Source organism: Balaenoptera borealis, assembly GCF_965194805.1.
Source record: "Balaenoptera borealis genome assembly, chromosome: 7".
NCBI classification, from domain to species: domain Eukaryota; kingdom Metazoa; phylum Chordata; class Mammalia; order Artiodactyla; family Balaenopteridae; genus Balaenoptera; species Balaenoptera borealis.
Genome location: NC_138864.1, coordinates 130,228,695 through 130,249,072, shown reverse-complemented (window position 1 = coordinate 130,249,072; position 20,378 = coordinate 130,228,695). Strand labels below are relative to the sequence as shown.

Below are 20,378 nucleotides of genomic sequence, written 5' to 3'. Positions count from 1 at the left end.
CAGCGTCCGTGACTCTCTCCCCATGAGCCTGGCCGTGGACGTGCCCGCCGGTAGGCAGCTGTCCCGGTGCTGACAGCCCCTGGGCACTGGTCTGCCCCACACTCACTCCTCAGCTGCGGACCCCTGACCACACCCCGACTCGGCTTCTGGGATTCTCCAGCTGGAGGGGCAGTGAGTCCCAGGGTCCCGGGCAGGGGTCAGCCCCAGCTCGCTGCCCAGCAGGCCTGACACGTCCCTGGTCCCCACGGGAGCCAGCTCCCAGCCCCACCACCCCCCAAAAGCCTGAAGGCTGACTTCAAGCTCCACCCTTATTCTGGCACTTTCCTCTCTTTTTAAAAAGACTGTATTTAGTGTGTTGTTGGTTTTTTACCTTGCACAGCGTTTGTATTGTAACAACCAGGGTCCAGGGCTGCTCCTGCCACGCTGCCCCAGTCCCGGGTCGGGGATCTGGCCCCTCAGTCTCTCCCCTCTCTTCTTACCTCCGGCCCAGATCCCCGCCTCGGGGCCCGCTGCCCTGGTCACCTCCACGCTGGGCCGACCAGGTCCCGCCCCTCCCGCCCCCAGGCCCCCTCCTCCCTCCTGGTCCTCAGCTGCACGGTGCCCCTCAGCTGAGCTGGACGTCGGGCGAGAGGCAGGCTCTCCCCGGTTCCTGGAACCAGCCGGCCACCAGGTGCGCTCAATCCTGCCCTTTGCTGAGCCCAGCCCTCCGTCCCCACGAATGCCGCCTGGTTCAGACTCTCATCTCTGATCTCCATCCGTCCCCACGACAGCTCCTGAGGCTGGCCCCGAGTCCCCTCCTCTGTTCCAAGCTTACACTGTCGCCAAGTTCACGGCTCTAAACTGCAAACAAGACACGATCCCTCCCCACGATCGAGACGAGTCCCCTCCTCTGTTCCAAGCTTACACTGTCGCCAAGTTCACGGCTCTAAACTGCAACAAGACACGATCCCTCCCCACGATCGAGACGAGTCCCCTCCTCTGTTCCAAGCCTACACTGTCGCCAAGTTCACGGCTCTAAACTGCAACAAGACAAACCCCTCCTTCCGTAGAGCTCCGAGACGAGTCCCCGTCACCTTCGAGGGAACCGTCTGAACCCTCGGCGCAGCGGACCCGCCTCGGGGTCAGGCCGCCGACTCTACCCCTCTCTTGACAGCAAACCTACCGGCAGGTCTGAAACCATCGGCGTCTTCATGCCTCTGGGCTCCCTCTGCCCGGGGCGGGCTCCCTGACTCTCATCTCAGCCCCCGTCCCACCGCCGTCCCTCCTCCGAGCCCACACTCCGCGTGGCTCCCCCCAGCGCTTCCCGCGTGTGCCGAGCCACGGGGATGAGGAGACGTGCCACCAGGCCACTCTCAGGGGAGGCCTTGCTGCCCCAGGCGTCAGGGGCACTGCACCCAAGGTCCCCCTCCTCCCCGGGATGCCCGCGTCCAGGGCCGAGGGAGGGAGGCTCAGGCCTGGCAGGGGGACTCTGGGGAGCCGCTCCTGCTCTGAGCCTCCGGGCCAGGCAGCTGCCGGGGGGCCCGCCTCTCAGCTCAGCCCCCTCGCCGCCACCCCTGCCAGACTCCCTCCGCCAGACGCCGACCCCACGGCTGCAGCAGCTACTGGCCACTTGTCTGCACTCGGGGCCCTGAGGGAAGAGGCACCACGAAGCAGCCAGGAGGGCACGCTCCACTCGGCACGTGTGGGCACGGTCCGGACGGATGTTTGTTACCCCCGGGCCTGGGGAGGCACTGCCACGCCTTTAGCGGGGAAAACCCAACGTCAGCTATGGTGACACTCTCCTTTAAAGAGCGTATGGTTAAGTACAGGAGAAATTTATAGTTAAAAGACAAATGCAATGCATGGTATGAAGTGATACGGCCATAATGGAGATGAGAATGGTCTCACAGAAATTCAGTGAGCGGTCAGGGGGCCACCCGTGGCGGGCTCTGCAGTGTATTAGATGAATTTTTTCAAACATAACTCACTCCTTGTCATAATTATACTGAAATCAATGGCAGGTGATTTACAATCATGAAGCACGTATGAATTCATTGATACAACCCAGAGGTGTTCTGTCTGAGGAGGAAAAGTCAGGCTAATATCAAAGCGTTTTCCAGGGTAAATCACAGGCTGACAGCTAGGCCCTGACTGCGGTGAAAAGATGAGAAAAGACATCTTCGGGAAATAAATTAACATGAAGTATATAAATACCACAAACAATATTCATACATCTAAGATTTTTACATCCTATTAAGTTATTTGAGTAAAAACAGAAACCTAATTTCTGAATAAAACTTTCACACCAATGTTTCTAGTTCCTGAAACTTGTCTATTTAACTTCAGGGTTGTATTAAAACTGGATGAAAAAGAGTCAAATCGTACCAATTCATAAAATAGAAAATATTTTAATCAAAGAAAAATGTTAGCTCCATACCTGGCAATTGCATTTATTACTTTGATTCATTAATAATAAACTAAGTATCAAATAAACTATTTAGCAAAAATACAGTGGGAGAAGTTAGGGTTCTTCAGCGCCAGCCCAGCCGTGCCTTTTACCTCACACTATTTCCTCCTGGGGGAAACAGGGCTTTGTGAGCAGGGAGGCGGCACAGACCTACCTGTCACTCAGCTGAATCGCGGCACTATGCACCAACTTTATCCTCCCTCCAGGTAGCAAGCCTACAAACAGAGAAACCAGAAATAAATGCTCCTCTTAATACAAGTTAACCAAAATCCAATTACATTTGCCTGGAATTATTTTTCATTGCTTAAATATCTGTGTTAGGAAATAACATAAAAACGCAGATTGATGAAGAGTGTCCTATCCCTCACTCAGGGGAGGTTCCTGCAATTGCCTTAGGATATGAATTAAGAATTTGCAGTTCAGGGCCTTAGGGGAAGAGGGTTGGTGGAATCAATATCAAAAAGCCTTTACATTTTTAGATTTGATTTAAAAAGGGAAGTACACTTAAGCCAAAAAAGAAAAAAATCAATATTTAACAAACCTCCAATGCCCCACAGAAACCCTCTCCTGTAAGCGTCCTCCGGCACCCGTGTCGGTTCCCCATGCAGGTGGGGAGGCCCCCTCCGGCCCCTCTAGCCGCGTCCTGCCCCGCCCGATGTCCCACACCCGCAGCAGCCCCGGGTCACAGGGAGCAGAGCGGATTTTGCACGAAGACAAGGCTGAGAAGAGAGGCCCCTCGGGACGGTTTCCACCGCGTCCTCTCTCCAGGAGAGGGGCGTCCACAGCACCGGCCCCTCTTCATTTCAAGAAGTCAGAGTGACTCTGGTCCTATTTTCTGGCTGGCTCTATGGGAGTGCCCCCGGCCCGAACAAGGTGAAGGGGCCAGCCATTAAATAAGCGGCTGGAGCTGCTGAGGAAGTGCAGGCGGGCGGCCCCTTGGTGCCCGAGCCCAGGGCATCGGGACAGCAAACTGCCGGCCGCAGAGCCCCACCCCCCCCCCGGTGGCTCCAGTCTCAGAGGTCTTGGGGGTCACACACACCCAGGCCTTAGACACCGAGTCTCAGGGACGCCCTCGGGGAGCACAGAGCAGATGACACGCACGGGCCTCCCGTGACAAGGGTGTCAGGGGCCTGTTCAACAGCTGACAGGTTATAAAATACACAACTTAATTTTCATTTTCCATGCAGCTAATTACTGATTCTTCAAAGCGGTTATCAGTATCTTTAATCTTTATTGATTTTAGCAACCGTTGATTAAAATCAGTTTTTATTTAATAGTTACCTAAGTCACTTATTGCCCCTGCAGTATCTGCCTTTGCTAATTCAACCACCACCTGAAATAGAACACTGAAGATGAATATCAGCACGTGTAATAATCGTGAAACAGTCTAAGCAAAGTATAGTTCTAATTAAGACAGCATGTTACATTAGGCACTAAAAACTTAATTGCTCCAGAAAGAAGACTAGCGTTTAAAAGTTATAAATCTCCTTCTTCGACCTGTTCCTCTACACTCTGTGACCGGTCAATGACCTGTGCATCTCCGGCCCTGACACCGTTCCCCTTTCACTCCCACAGGCACCCCCAGCAAGCCCGTCTCGTCCTGGTCTCCCCGCCGTAGCTGACTGCATGGTCGCCCCTGCTCCACACGCATCTCCCCCTGCCACCCCGACCACAGACCACCGACCACCACGCAAACCCTGGCGCGAGCGCTCGCGCGTCCGACTCACCCACACGTTGAGAACCCCACTCTCGTCCAAGGAAGCGACGTGGAAGGACAGGCCTGCTGGCTCTAGTGAAGACAGAACCGGGGAAGGACCGGCTCATAACCAGGAAACCACATCTCACAACTTGAGCTCAGGATTTTATGGAAGTGAAGGGTCACGTACCTTCTTGAGAAGAAAAAGGTGAAAGCACACAGCTCTGTCTTTTGCAGACAGACCCTGCGATGGGCTCTATTGCCTGGAGGGGACTGCGGTGGTTTACAGACGTCAGGACACCATCTGGGGATGAAAAGCACAGGCACCACATGCACGTAGTGAGTCGTGGAGCAGAATTAACACTGTGCAGGGACAGGCACATCTTCCCAAAGCACAAGGCCACGCGGACCACGGTGAAAGGACACGTGCCGTGGCTCTCAGCGTCACCGAGGAGCAGAGGCCACAGACCTCGTCACACCTGTGAGAAGAGAGACGGGCCCTGTGTCTGCACGACGGCAGGTACAAGGATGGACAGAGCAGGCCCCCAGGGGGCTCTCCACGGCAAGAGGGAGTCGCAGAGGCAGAGCAGAAGCTGGGGCCACCCCGGCTGCGGGGGAACGGGGGGCTCACGGCCAGAGCAGCCCAGGGAACGGGGAGTAGGCAGACTCGGGAGCTGCAGGCTCCCCCCCGCCCCCCACCGAGAGCAGCACCTTTAAAGAAACGACACCTCACGGTCCAACGGAACAGAGCTCCTCTGACCTGGCATATCCACCTATAAAATGTCCAGGTGTAGAAAAGAACAGACAAACTCCACACAAAGCTACCGTAGGAACTCGAGAGAAAATGCAAATGAAAGTATTTCAACCCATGAAAATTCTCCCTCCAAAAAGCAAGCGTGAAACAGAAGACCAAAATCCAAACTACATCACATCTCTTCAAAAATACATCTGTAAATGTATTTAAAGCACATAAACAAACAAAAACACCTGGAATCAGAAACCCAGAACAAAAATGGATTAAAAAACATCAAGAAAGAAAATGAGAGTTAGGGCTGAACTCAGGAAAGAAACTGAAGAAAAAGACAAAACGGTCTCAGGAATGAAGAATAAGTGACAGGGTTTCAGATTCAATGAACTCAATTGAGGGAGGCCCACTGAGGAAGGGGTGTCCTCTGGATGTGAGGTTACTGAAACTTTGAAGGTTTTAATGGCAATGTTTAGATGGCAAAAGAAAACGAAGGAAGCACGTTAATGGAGTAATTAAGTTTAAAAACTTAAGAGTTTTAGTGTTTTGAACATGGTGGTGAATTCAAAGGTTAATTAGTAATAGCAGCAGCAGTTAGAAAATGCACATTCTTAAAAGATATCTTTTCTAACGGCATCAAACCCATAAGGTACCTATAAACTCATACATTCTCAATAGTGGCAATTTCACCCCCAAAGGGGCAAAAATTGGTTGTTGGGAGACAAAAGAAACCTTGCCCTTTTATGTATAAAACACAGACGTACTCAGAGAACGTAAAGAGATACGCAGTATATGTGCGGTGCTCCAGGCAGGGGCGATCAGGCTACTTGGTGAAGAGAAGGAGGCACACCCGACACACCCGACACAGGACCGTGTCCAGAGCACACGAGGCCTCGAACAACGCAACAGTAAGAAGCAACAAATCAACTTACAAATGCGTGAAGACCTAAACACACCCCACTGAAGACAGACAGCAAATAAGCACCTGGAGACACTCCGCATCCCACATCCTCAGGGAAACACAAAATAAAACCTCGAGACACGCTCGCACCCACCAGAAGGGCAGGAAGCCTGCCGGCCCCGCTGGTGAGGACGTGCGGCCTGTGGCGCCCGGGGTGCAGGCTGCAGTCCTGACCGCCAGCCACGGGAATTAACCAGCAGCCCGCCCACCAGCGGGTGCAAAAACCCACATGGTGCCCAGCAGAGACCCTGCCCAGAGAAGGAGGGGTGACGTTCTGTGCCCCACACAGCCGTGACCGCAGGCACATCTCCCAAAGGGGCGGGGGCCAGGCTTGAAGGTCTGGGCCCCGCAGGGTCCCATCATTTGCCTCTGAGAAGGTAAAACTACAGAGAAAAAGCCGATCCTGGGAATCGTGAGGACGGGGAGACGCAAAGCCAGCTGTGGGTGTGGGGGGGGTCCCTGGGCAGGAACAGGGAGAAGGATGGTGAGAAGACAGTCAGGTCTGAGTGCAGGCCCTGCCCGAGGTCAGTGTGCTCATGGACAAGCCTCCCATCCCTGAGTACTGGCAGATGGGCAGAGACGGCTGCTGAACAGGTCACGTCCACAAAGCACTGAGAGAAAACTCCAGAACACAAGGGCCTACCCAGGGGCGGGGCGGGGTGGGGTGGTGGTCGTGCTTGTCCTTGTTTGTGGTTGTGGTTATGGTTGTAGTTGGTTATGGTTGTAACTGTGGTTGTGGTTATGGTTGTGGTTATGGTTGTGATTGGCGGTGATTGCAATTGTGGTTGTGGTTGCAATTGTGGTTGTGGTTGGTTATGGTTGTAACTGTGGTTGTGGTTATGGTTGTAGTTGGTTATGGTTGTAACTGGTTGTAGTTGGTTATGGTTGTGATTGGCTGCGGTTGTAATCGTGGTTGTGGTTGGTTGTGGTTGTGGTTGGTTATGGTTGTAACTGTGGTTGTGGTTATGGTTGTAGTTGGTTATGGTTGTAACTGGTTGTGGTTATGGTTGTGATTGGCTGTGGCTGTAATTGTGGTTGTGGTTGTGGTTGGTTGTGGCAGCAGCCGCATGGCATGAAGTATTCACAGGACTCTAACTAGGGGTCCTGGCAGGTCCGGTGGTTCTGGTTCCTTTCGACCCCCGAGAGGCCACTACTTCTCTCCTTCAGCTCCAGTGGGGCTGTCTGAGCCACAGGAGCGCACACACCAACACACCCCAGGCTGATTTAAAACCGGGCGCCATCTCACTGAGGACCTGAAGCCCCCGAGCTAACAGGACGGAGCCCTCCCATCACCACTGCCGCTGCCCGAGCAGCTGCCGCAAGGAGGCTGTTTCTCCTGTTCATCACAGGTCTCTTTTGCTCTTAGGTCAGAGCCGTCCTCTGGGATGACCTGCATGAACGATGCAAGGGGATTTCACAGCTGCTCCGGAAGACCCTGGGCTGGAGGGCAGTGTCACTGACCGGTGGAAAAGGTTGCGGTCCTGAACGTCCAGAAGCACCCGCTCAGCTTCACGTAACGATGGATCCTGGCATCTTCCCTCAGGTCCCACACGACCACCGAGCCGTGCACGGTCCCAGCAAACAGCAAGAAGGCTTTAAAGGGGCTAAAGCAGCAGCACGTGACCTAGAAAGATGCACAGAAAGCCGGAGGCTGACAAGTGGAGGCACCGGTGCCCGAGGACCTTCCACCTGGAAGCCGAGGGCATCTGCGTGTCACCTCCTTGGGTGACGGGAGGGATGGCGGCTGTGGGGCGTGGCCATGGTGCCTCCATTCAGCCCCATCAGGTGGCCCAGAAGGGCTGAGCCCTCCTGCCATTTTATTTACATCCTGCATCACAGTAAGTTATTATTTTCAAGCCCCCAAAACTGATACCCATATAAGTTATCCTTCTCCACAGCTTTGGAGGAAATCGACGACTTTGAGGTCAAGGAGCACATGACTAGAAACACACGTGTAAAAGGGCAGCTCTCCCACTGTACCCACGTGGTCATCACACCACAGCCCCGCTAACCAGGGGCAGGAAACGCACGAGGCCAAGGACTTGGAAAATCTCAGGCACATTAAGAAACCTCTACAATATCCGGACCAACTAGAGCAAGCCGGGAAGCATACTTCTGAGATCCCAGGGGTGCCAGAGCCAATGTTTCCATTAAGTCACAGCCACGACAGTGCTGAACGCCAGGGACTGAGAGGCTGCGGTAACCTGGCCCCTCCGTCGAGCTGGTCCTTCCAACTAGGAGTTTCTGCACCTCGTCACCCTGCACACAGCTGGGGTGGCAGGGACAGAAAGCAGTGGCCTTGGAAGCCCTCCTGGTGCCTGCCCTCTGCTAGTGACACCCACGGCTCTCCCGGGCTGTACCTTCGACTCGCATATCAGGACCTTCTGGGGCCCCGACGGCTGCCAGATGTCCCACACGCAGAGCACGTATCTGCCGTCCAGCAGGGGCGCGAAGGCTTTCCCAGGTCGCCCGTGCACGGACACCACCATCCGCCTCTGAACCTGAGAGGCATGCAGGTAGGATACTCTCCGGTCTGAGGATAAGACAAGAAAAATGTTTCTGCATTTAGTCATCTGCCAGAATCCACGTTAAACTAACATACTTAAGATTATTCAGATACATTTCAGCTTAATGAAGAAATAAACATGGTCTTTCCAAGATGCCCGCACCTGAAATCCGGGTTTTGACAAATGGCCAAGCTCGACTTGAAAACGTCCAAGTTGGCCTCGTCTGCTAGAAGCCACCCTCCTCCACGCTCGGCACAAAGCGGCCTGGGACTCCACTGTCCATCAGTTACTCCCAAGGGCCCGTGGGTGTGGAGGTGACCTGGGTGGGGCGTCACAGCTGCCCCATCAGTGCCTTCTCCCCCGGCAACAGGACCCTGCCTGACACCCACCTTCCTCCTGATATCTGTCCCTCAGACACACTGTCTGTTCCCCTCGTTCGGTCCACTTACAGAGGCAGGATTTCTGTCTGTCTGTCCACTGTGGCTCCAAGGCCTGGGACACTGCAGACACCCCTGAGTATCTGTGGAACCCAGAGAAGAATGAGTGGGCCACCAGCACTGCGCGTTTCCTGGCGACGGTGGCATCGAGCGGACTCTGTGAAGGTCCCGTGTCACTCCTTCGGAGCTCAGATACAGGTAACGTGAACCAGGCCCAGGTCAAGGACACCTGCCATCCCAATCTCCCCTCCCGTTACCTCAAAACTCACTTTACTAAAACAAAACACAAGAAAAACCTCCACTCTGCCCACACTCGGAACTAAGGGGCAAGTCCCGGACAACACCCGTGCGTCCTCTGTCTCTTACTAAGGGTTCTGGAACAAGCACAACCCGGCCCCCAGCCCCGGCTCTGTGAAGCCGCCATCGCTCATCAGCTCCTGGAGGAAAGGACTGCTTTAATTCCTGTTTCTTGGGCTGCAGGGGGAGGTTGGGGTGTGGACAGCTGTAGTTTGAATGCTATAGGTGCAATGATTTATTGTTTTTCTAATAGGATAACTCTTACCTTTTAAAAACAAAAATACCCTCAAACAACATGAGTTTTTAAAATTAACAATGCCATTTGTGCCAATGGTCAGTGCAGAGGTACGGATACGAATCTAGATCTCTACAGCAGGCAGGATAGAGGAACTTCCAGAACAAGCGGCATCAATGCGCCGGGTCACGCAGGCCCAGAAGCACCCGGCAGAGCTGACTGCGGGGCCCCTGCACTCCTCGCCCCTCTCCACGCAGACCAGGACCATGGTTGCCACCCAAGCCCTCACCAGCCACTTGTTTTAAAAGCAAGGAGGTGACTCGCTTAAGCAATTTACACTTGGTCATGCGCACGCAGTTTGTTTCGTTTATGAACACATGCCGTTATACTCCATGTGTGACGACACGGGCTTCACTTCGGTTGCTCTGTAACCACGGATCAACTTAAATCTAAGTCAACGTTGGGCTAAGTTAACCACACGACTCCCACCTGGACGCTCCCTCACGCCACTCCCACTGTTCCTCTACCCATGAGTGCCCGTCATTACGGTAACGCACGCGCTCAAGTCTGCAGAAGCTGAACCTGCGCTCTCTGTTCAATAATCCCCCTGTTAACACCGGGTGTAACAGTAAGGATCACTGTCTCAACGCCAATGTTTACTTCGAGAACCGCTTACTTTGAAGGAACGGCAAGCTGGTGTTCAGCTGTGCGGAGTTATCGCTGAAACGCAGGGTGCAGTCCTGCGCCTGGGGTGTCCAGATTGGCTCCAACGCCACCCGATCCTCTTCAAGCAGAACCGCAATCACCTTTCAAAGACACATAAGCAGTCCTTCTTCAACACTCTCAAATGGACTCATTTTACAAGATAAAACAAAGCACTACCTAATCTTACCTGTTTCTTAAAATAACTGCCTAAGTCCAAGACATCATATAAACGGACAGAATGAAATTATTTTGTCCTTTCCCCACAGTAATAGAAACTACCAGGTAAAGTTCCATTAATGTAAACTCCAGAGCCATTATTTAACATTGGATGTCATTTTTCATAGTAAACCTTTTGCTAAAATAACAGGAGTGGGGAAAGGGACCCTCCAGCTTTTCTAGAAGAAACAGGGGCATGGAAATGCCACCTACAGCACCACGTCCTGCTCACCGGGCTGCAGTAAGGACCCAGCGTGACAGCAAATCGCCGTCACTGCCCTCACGGGTCGTGGGTCACACTCAGGACGACAGTGGGGAAGAGAAAGGCGAGGTGGACTCAGGAGAGGCGCCCGCTGAGAACGGACGGGACGGGGTGGGAGGCCCAGCAGTGAGATAAAGGTCTCCGACCCCCGGCCGCCCCTCCTTCCTGCTCCAGCCCACCTCTCCACCACATCACCCGGCACCCGAGCGTGTGAACTCTCACTGAGAGAGGCTGACTTCATGTGCGTGTGAAAGCATGGTCATATCTCGTAAAGCACAGACTCTCCGTAACGCAGCTCTGAGACCAACCACCAGGCGTCCAGCACGGGGCTGAGGACAGGCTCATTCTGAATCTACATGTCAGGTTCATGTTTATTATACTTATCGGTGCTTTAGACTTGAATTCTGAACTGATGTGGAAACAATACGAGACAACTGAAGAAACACAAACGCCGACCTTACACTTGATGGTACTGAGAAATGTTACTGACCCTGATCCTCTTCCTCCAGGGACTCATACGGAAATACCCATGGCGGGACCAGGACGGTGACCGCGATTTGTTTTGAAATAATTGAGGGGTGGGTGGTGGGGCTCAAGAGGTGAAGGGCTGCAAGCTGGGACCTCTGAAGCACGTGGCGGCCACCTGCCGCCCCTCAACCTTTGTACGGACTTTGAAGATTTCCATAACCAGTTTTTAAAGTCATGAGTTTACTAGTTTCAAATACCCTAGATGTGTGCTCACCTTGCCGACTTTGTATGTCTGTTTTTTAGTCTATATTCATTTCAAAATGCAAGCAATCAACATTACAGTACAGAATCCAAACACACAGACAGTGCCTGCAGCCACAGAAGCTGCCAGGGTCCCTGCCCGGGGCAGAGCGCACCTGGCAGGCGGCCCGGAGGAAGCTGCACAGGCGGGGCGTGTTGACCTTCGGGACGACGGCGGCGGCATCAAGGGGGCCGCTCCGCTCACTCCCTGAAAAACAGCGCACATGAAACCAGCCGGCGCGACTCTCACGGTCACGGTTGCACACATCAAAGGGCGTACGAGCGAACCAGGGGCCCTGGAGGGGAAGCCAGGGAGTCCCATCTCATCCTCTAGATCTCCTCCTGATTTCTCAGAAGTCTATAAACAGAATCCTACTTAAAGCATCAGTTTATTATGTATGTGTTACGTTTAGGTGTGTTATTTTCTTAGGATGAGGCTCCCCTGAGGAAAGGGAGTAACAGAGGTAATTCCTCAGAATGAACAACCGCCAGTAAAGCAATATTTAGCACGTAAGTAGCCGAGGAGAAGCCAGGGCGAGCACAACTCTGCATATTCCAGGGGCTTCCGTCTGTCTTGATGTAACATACCTGGAAAATGTACTTAAAGGTGAAACTTCTCTAAGAATGGGAACAGACTACCCCAAACTAAGAGCAGACAGTGTTCTAGAAGCCCATCTGCAAAGTGCTGGTTTGGCGTGTGGGCTCTTTCCCTTCTGTTTAGGAACAAGTGTCGTGAACCCTGATCAGGGCCCAGTCCAGGCCTCCAGCTCCGCGCAGGTGCTAAGGGTGGTGTTTGGAAGAGCTCTGGTGTTTCCACAGTCACGTGGTGACAACCACACTCGAGACGGAGGAAAGAACAAGAAAGGGAGTAAACACAACTCCCAGGGTCGAGAGCAGAGGCTGGTTACCCCCAGACACGGCCGCGCCTTCCCCCGGGTGCTGGGTCCACACTTCCTGAGTCTCAACCTCTTCAGTCTGGACGTCTCTGTCCACGTTATCTTCATTATACTGAACGTAGGCCTGAAAAACAAAGCTGGGCTGAACTGGCTTTGGATCTCAACCTCAGAGCCATTTCTCATTACTGAAAACAACTAAAATTTTTTAAGTTAATGATGACAGTCTTCTAGTTTGTCAAAAGTAAGCATCATGGCATAAATAACAATCATGCAAAGACTGGTTGTATCTTACACATTTGATAATATGGGCCTAAATTTCAAAAGTGTTTTCAAAAAGTCACAACAAACAATTCAGCTCTGGTTTGAAAATACGATGACCTAGTCCACCAACACCTTATTCTCTAAGATCATAGCAGCTTTGCAAAACCGGACACAAATTTATTTATTTCAAAAATGTACATGCTTCAGTAAAGACAGTTTTGATACTAATAGTTTTAAGATGAGGAAAACAAGCAAAGAAGTTAGATAGTCTGCTCAAGGTCAGAGTGAGTCAGCTGCAAAGCCAGGGTTAATCTGCCAGCTTCTTAAATGTCCTCCTGTGACCTTCTCCCCCGTGAAAGATTACTGACCGACCGATATACCCAAGAGCATGTTGACAGGTGCGCTGTGGGGACAGAAGAGGAATGTCCCAGGGGACCCCTGACTCCAGGATTTCACCACCTCGGGAGGTGGACTGTCACACAGTCAACAACTGGAAGTACTGCAGGGAAAGACAGGGCTGTGGGGGACGTACTGGAGCAACCTGGAGCCAGAGGACACTCAGTGTCAGTCATCAGGGCGGGGTCACCTAGTTGCCTAGAGGGCAGGACAAGGACAAAGAGCAACAGGCAAGTAGATGGCAGGAGAGGCTGGGTGGCCCAAGCCAGGTAATGGAGAAAAACAGGTAGATGACAAAGGGACCCGGCAAGAAGGATCCACAGGCAGGTGATGGGGGAGCCTGGGAAGGTAAGGGGGATTCACAGGCAGGTGACGGGGGGCCTGGGAAGGTAAGGGGGATCCACAGGCAGGTGATGGGGGAGCCTGGGAAGGTAAGGGGGATCCACAGGCAGGTGATGGGGGAGCCTGGGAAGGTAAGGGGGATCCACAGGCAGGTGATGGGGGAGCCTGGGAAGGTAAGGGGGATCCACAGGCAGGTGATGGGGGAGCCTGGCAAGGTAAGGGGGATTCACAGGCAGGTGATGGGGGAGCCTGGGAGGGTAAGGGGGATCCACAGGCAGGTGATGGGGGCCTGGGAAGGTAAGGGGGATCCACAGGCAGGTGATGGGGGAGCCTGGGAGGGTAAGGGGGATCCACAGGCAGGTGATGGGGGAGCCTGGGAAGGTAAGGGGGATCCACAGGCAGGTGATGGGGGAGCCTGGGAAGGTAAGGGGGATCCACAGGCAGGTGATGGGGGAGCCTGGGAAGGTAAGGGGGATCCACAGGCAGGTGATGGGGGAGCCTGGGAGGGTAAGGGGGATCCACAGGCAGGTGATGGGGGGCCTGGGAAGGTAAGGGGGATCCACAGGCAGGTGATGGGGGGCCTGGGAAGGTAAGGGGGATCCACAGGCAGGTGATGGGGGAGCCTGGGAAGGTAAGGGGGATCCACAGGCAGGTGATGGGGGAGCCTGGGAAGGTAAGGGGGATCCACAGGCAGGTGATGGGGGAGCCTGGGAAGGTAAGGGGGATCCACAGGCAGGTGATGGGGGAGCCTGGGAAGGTAAGGGGGATCCACAGGCAGGTGATGGGGAAGCCTGGGAAGGTAAGGGGGATCCACAGGCAGGTGACGGGGGGCCTGGGAAGGTAAGGGGGATCCACAGGCAGGTGATGTGGGAGCCTGGGAAGGTAAGGGGGATCCACAGGCAGGTGATGGGGGAGCCTGGGAAGGTAAGGGGGATCCACAGGCAGGTGATGGGGGGCCTGGCAGGTAAGGGGGATACACAGGCAGGTGACCAGGGGGCCTGGCACAGGAAGACCTTGAGAGGAGGGCGAGGAGAATGGAACAGGCAGGAGGGATACTGAGGTGAGCCCAGTGTCTTGGGATTTGGGAGGCACTTGGTCCCTGATCTTGGAGTCCCTACACGTAGGAACATACGTGCAGGACTCGGAGGCAGTGCTGGATGCTACAGCCCCACAGGAACCCAAGCAAGTGATCCGAGGTGACTTCCCGGTGACCTTCAGTAAACCCCCCCTACTTGGGGTTGTCCTCAGGGCTTGGGAGCGATCCACATCCGTGCCCAGGAGCCTCCAGGGCACCGAGGACGCCGGCCCAACCTCCAGGTGATGAGCACATGACGTCTGCGTCCCTCACAACCACTCTCAGGTCTAATGTCCAGACAGGACACAGCGCCACACAAATTCCTGCCAACGCACTGTACTCGCACTTGGCAGATAACCTGGTACTCACCTGCTTGGTGTTTTTTTTCCCAAAGTTTCTGATGTACATGTCGTACTCGTTCACTGGTGGGAGGTCCAGGAGGGAGAAGGTGAAGGAGAAGTCCAGGTCGATAAGCCGGAGCAGCTTTGTGCTGCGTGTCCTGGAAACAAGACGACGTGACATCAGCCATGTGCAAAGGGAAGAACGGGCGGGGGAGGGAGCCCCACAAGGAGCTGGCGGCTCCGGCCAAGGGGCGTGTGAGGTTCTGCCTAGGTGGGAGCCTGAGACGTTAACAGTCACTAAGGTGGGAACCCACGCGTGGACAGCGAGGCCGCGGGGCTGCACCCCCGGCTGTGCTGTCGGCGCCCTCGGGCCCCCGTCCCACCTGCCTGACGCCCACGCCGCTCTGAGGGACTGAGCCCTGGCCACTCCCGAGGGACGCGCCCAGCCAGGCGAGCTCCTGCCCTCCGCCACCCCACCTTCGCCTGACAAGACACGGGAAGAGCCGCGCTGCGGCAGAGGTGACGGCGTGAGACCCGGGGGAGGGAAGCCTGCTCTCCACCAGTGTGTCTCCCAGCTGACCCCACTCTCTCTAAACCTACTGCGTCCGTCCCAGATCTGGGCGGACTCTTGCATCTACTCCCAGATTGTACTGGGTTTAGTACAGCAGACCATGGGCTGAGATTCTCTTCTCCACTTTCATGAACCTAGGAATTTTGCAAATTTCTGCGTTCACAGTCACGCACGCCTGGACTCTGATGCCCGGCGGCCCTGGCTGTTCAAAGCTCACACCCACTTCCACCAGAGGCTAACCTGGAGCCTGCGCTTCGTCGTCTACATAACTGGCCCGCGGCACCCACGGAGGACACCGACACAGGAGGCACAGCGCCCGGGCACCCGACGGCAGGGCCAGTGTGGGACTCTTCGCCCATGAATCCCCAGCTACCTCACGCGAGAAACAGCGCTGGCTCTGAGTGACGCCAACCACAGGGCAGGAGGGAGCAGTACCACCGGCGCCGGCTGGGCCAGGCCCACTCTCTGCTCACGGGGTCCGGCCACCAGCCTCGCGGGCCCCTGACGGTGACCCTGCCGCAGCCGTGACATGGGGGCTCCCAGGGCCCCCCAGAACTAACACCGATGCTAGGGCCGAGCTTGTCTGCAGCACTGCACACCCGCACCAGGACACAACATCTGGACGCGGGGAAACGGAGCACAAATGAAATCACGTGACTGAACGCCAGCAGTGAAAACAAAGCAAGAGCTAATTTTTAAGGGTACGTTGAAGAAAAGTGTATTAAAACTCCCTAATTCCTTCTGCAAAGTTCCCAACACACCTACTTTTGCTTAAGGGCCTGAGTCCGACTCTTCTGGCGGCGAGAGGCTGTCGCAAAGTCCAGGAAAATCCCACAAGTGGGGGTTTCGGAGGGGGAAACGTCTGCAGCTGCACACACACAAAAAGCGTTTTCGTGACACTGAAACGTTTCTTCAAGCAAAAGAAATCAAGAGTAAACCAACTAGAAGCATGCAAACCAATTATGTTCAGTAAGGTCTTTACACATAACTAGTGTTAAACATCTTCGACGAGCATTTAAGAACCACTCCAGCTACCGTCATCTAAAACTTTCAGCAACAAAGCAAAACTTCCTACGCATGTGCCAATCACACTACGTTTAGAAATATTTAAGAATACATGTACGAGGCAGTCCTCCACTCCCGCCCCACTCTCCCCCTCCCCCTCCAAAAAGTGTGTCCTCTGGTAAGGGAGTTGAGATGTGAATGCACAAAACAACTGAAGAACAGAGACAGATGCAAGTTAATGCTGGATCAGCCACTCACTGTGGCAGAGAGAAAACAGGCAGACGTGGGCAGGGGTTCGTCAGGTCACAGGGTGCAGAGGTCGTTGGCCTGGTGACCCACCATCAACTGCTGAAGGCTCCCACCAGGACGGACAGCTCGGGCCCTCACCCTCCCGTGCAGACAGCCTCCGTTGCCTCTGTCCCCTAAGGATGTCTGCGCTTCCCGTGCAGAATGACTCCCGTCTTTGTCTACGCATTTATTTCAGTTGTATCTTACTCTGTCTTCTCATTCCTCTTGGATACGTGTCTGAACTCCTGCAAAGAGTGTGCCCTCTCCTGCCGTCTTACAGCTCTATCAGACCCGCCAGGCACAGCCGGCTCCCGGCCAGGGCACCCGCCTGGAGGCCGCGAGCAGGTTGCTGACCGAGCGCCTCCTGTTTCTCACCCCTCAGAACCCCTGGCACTCAGGACAGTCAGAAGCGTTTATGAAAAGAACGCTCCTACCCTTACAAGTAACCCTCTCATACCCAGATGCCAAGAACTTCTGAGCAAAATACATTTCCAATCTCCTAAAGAAAATCGCTGGGAGGGGACAGCTCCCTGGGGAACAGACCCTGGGCCGCCACGCTGCCCCTCTGACACGCCCGGGCCTCCTGCCGACCCTCACGTTCCTCTGTCAGAAAACCAGCAGCCTGTGCAGCTGACGGATGACTCAGCGCAGGGAAGGAGCAGGGCTGCGCCCAGGCCTCCCGCGCTGAGCAGAAAGCCCCCGCAGTGCCACTTCCTAACCTGAGCCTCCCAGGCGTCCCTGGGGCCCTGAGCACCTGCCGGGCACCGTCACGGGGGCGGAGGGGCTGGGAGCGACGCGGGACCAGCATGCACTCACGTACCCGGCCCCGGCCCCCTGCCACGCTCCGTGCGGCCTTGCTTCTCAAACAGCTTCGAGGACAGCTCGCCGACCCGCTCGTTCTCCGCGTGGATGGCTTTCTGAATTTCCTGTATCTCCCTCCTTCTGGCCAGAGGAAGCTCTTCCGCCGTCTCTCCCGATTCAGGCTCACGTGCTACATCGTCATCGTCCCCGTCACAGACCTCAAAGTCATCCTCGTAGTCCTGCAAACGGTAACAGACACGCGCACAGCACAAAACGCACAACTTACAGTCTGGAACAGACATGGTCCTCAGCGCGGCTCAGGGCGACTTCTACAGCTCGCAGATTTCAACATCACTGCATCACAAATCTGTATGAACTGCTGCGCCTGTTTTTCTGCATCTGTATAAACGCTACAGAACTACGGACACTGAGAGCTCTGAATGAACAATAATGTGCAAACGCCTCTGTGCTGAGAATGGGAGTGTATGTGCACATAAACATGTGTGCTACTTGCATACTCCATGTAGACGTACACATATATACGCATACACACGTGCACATATACGTACACATTTGATTGCGTTTGATTGCAGTGCACTAACAATAGCTTAAATAGAAAAACCACTTAATTACATCATATTGGTCAGCAATGGTAGACATATAGCAAACTTTTTATAGGTGCCAGACCTAAATCAAACAGCTATGGAGTATTGAGAGCAATAAAAAGAGAAAAAAACTATTAAGTTACTGATTTTAGAACAAATTATCCTTAAGCTGAGAAAATTTTAAATTTTTATACCTACTTCAAAATCATCTTCAAAACTGGCTGCATATTCATCAGCTCCAGCATTTTCTAAGTCAATGTCTTCCTTTTCAATTTCCTAGAAGTAGAAATCAAACATATAATTAAAATATTCAATCATAAGTTGACTCTTGCAAATAGGTTGGGAAAATACACGTTTTCTCAGATTCACTTGATGTTGCTAATTTTAAAATGCAAATATTTATAAAACTAACATAACCTAATTACAACTCTTTAAGAAATACCCTAACTTATAAGTATAGCCAGAAAGAGAAAACAGTGAACAATCATATTCTTTTTGGGAAACCTCTATAACTCTGATGGCTAAAGAAAAAAGGTGTGGTACTTCCCTGGTGGCGCAGTGGTTAAGAATCCGCCTGCCAATGCAGGGGACATGGGTTCGAACCCTGGTCCGGGAAGACCCCACATGCCGCGGAGTGACTAAGTCCATGCGCCACAGCTACTGAGTCTGCGCTCTAGAGCACGCGAGCCACAACTACTGAGCCCACGTGCCACAACTACTGCAGCCCGTGCGCCTACAGCCCATGCTCCACAACAAGAGAAGCCACCGCAATGAGAAGCCCGCGCACCGCAACGAAGAGCAGCCCCCGCTCGCTGCAACTAGAGAAAGCCCACACGCAGCAACGAAGACCCAACGCAGCCAAAAAAAACCCCAAAAAACCAATGGAACAAAATTTTAAAAAGAGAAAAAGAGAGAAGGTATTATACAAACAACCCACAGACTGGCACTCAGCACTGCCTTCCCCACTGTGCCTCTCACCCATGATCACAGCCCGGCATCTGCAGTTAAGAACAGACACACAGACACACGTGCTCAAGCACTCGCCAGCCAGGTCCCGTGTGACCCACCACAGCTCCAGGGATCAGGACGAGCCCACAGCCCTGCCCCACAAGCAGGCAGATGGGCTGCTCTGCCCCTGGCCCGGCCATCACTGACCACCGCCAGCCTCCGTTTCTCCCCTGAAGTCTGAGTAAGTCCTGCAGTGGACGTGTGCTCAGTCGTGCTCCGCAGGTTTGGGGAGCTGCACGTGTCACCCTCAGGCCGACCCAGTCCGGGTCTGAGGGACGAGGAGGAGGGTGCCGGGAAGACGGAGCAGAAGGACGTTCCAGGTCTCCAGGCCAGGAGGCGGCAGAAGTGAAATACAGGTTCAGGAAACTCACACTTGCCCCCAGGGCTGTTCCTTCTCTTGTCCACCTCCGCTCCCTCTCGCCCGATTTACTGGTGACGTGGCACCTCCACTGCGCACAAGCCTACACACCAGGAGCCCGCCAGGACCCCGCTCTCCCCGCCTGCCAGCCGGCCCTCCGCCCCAACCCTGCCACCCCCCACCATCCCTGCCATGTGCCCTCTCGTGCCCTCGGAGTTCAGAGGCAACCTTCTGAGCAGGAAATCTGATCACACCACACCTGCTTCACACCCACACAGCTCCCCAGCGCCCGTGGCGGACACCCCAAGCACCACAAATTCAATCACCGGAGGGGCTTCCGTCTCCATCCTGGAGGAAGAAGCAAAATATGCCTGGCGCCTGCAGGCAGGACAGACGTGGGGAGGTGAGACCCACCCGCAGGGCTGGTGCAGAGGTGGGCACTGCTGATCTGCCCAGGGGCAAGGAGACGACTCGCAGGCTTTCGGGGTTCAAACAGGACAGATGCTGGGGATGGAGGGCAGAGGGCGAGCCTGGGGAGCACGGACCACCCAGAGGAGGGGCCGAGCGTGGGCCATCCAGGAGGAGGGGCCGAGCGTGGGCCACCCAGGAGGAGGGGCCGAGCGTGGGCCACCCAGGAGGAGGGGCCGAGCGTGGGCCACCCAGGAGGAGGGCCGACAAGCTCGGAGCTCAGAAAGGAGGCGGGAAGGGCTTCACCTTCTCTCCAGAACCCAGTGCCCTGCCGTGTGGTGACCAGTGCCAGGAAGTCAGTGATCTGAGCCACAGAGAAGCCAGCTGAGCCTCAAAATGGTCATTCGGTCCTGACCCCGGGGATGAGGACATGGCCCTGCAGGCCCAGAGGACCAAAGAGCTGCCCCATGAGAAGATGCTTTCGGCACATCGTCATACAAAGTCACCGTACGTTATGGTGAGTGACATGCCGCGTGTAGGGTACCAATAAACAGGACCCTGTTGATTGAGAAGACAAACTAAGACAAACTTCATGCAGGAGTTTTAAGCAAAACTCACAGCATCGCAAGCTCACCGCGTGCCGGCAACTCATCCCTCGGCAAACACCCACGGCCTCACGGTGCCCAGGGCGCCCATCAGGGGCAGACAGGAGGACGGTGCCAAGAAAGCGTTCCTCCACCTCCCACGG

General features: G+C 54.5%; 1 protein-coding gene across 4 annotated transcripts in view; it reads right to left on the bottom strand.

Moving 5' to 3' along the window:
- Nucleotides 1–20,378, bottom strand: part of DYNC2I1 (dynein 2 intermediate chain 1) — a 51,962-nt gene that overhangs the window by 4,759 nt on the left and 26,825 nt on the right. For all 4 annotated transcript variants that reach the window (XM_082398813.1, XM_082398816.1, XM_082398814.1 and 1 more), the window contains 13 exons: nt 18,055–18,132; nt 17,271–17,490; nt 15,923–16,025; nt 14,615–14,744; nt 12,184–12,295; nt 11,392–11,483; nt 10,001–10,130; nt 8,209–8,381; nt 7,310–7,472; nt 4,333–4,446; nt 4,174–4,235; nt 3,728–3,779; nt 2,601–2,661 (listed from right to left, as the gene is read on the bottom strand). In XM_082398813.1, the coding sequence (XP_082254939.1) occupies nt 2,601–2,661; nt 3,728–3,779; nt 4,174–4,235; nt 4,333–4,446; nt 7,310–7,472; nt 8,209–8,381; nt 10,001–10,130; nt 11,392–11,483; nt 12,184–12,295; nt 14,615–14,744; nt 15,923–16,025; nt 17,271–17,490; nt 18,055–18,132 (1,490 nt within the window). The remainder of the gene's footprint in view (nt 1–2,600; nt 2,662–3,727; nt 3,780–4,173; nt 4,236–4,332; nt 4,447–7,309; nt 7,473–8,208; nt 8,382–10,000; nt 10,131–11,391; nt 11,484–12,183; nt 12,296–14,614; nt 14,745–15,922; nt 16,026–17,270; nt 17,491–18,054; nt 18,133–20,378) is intronic.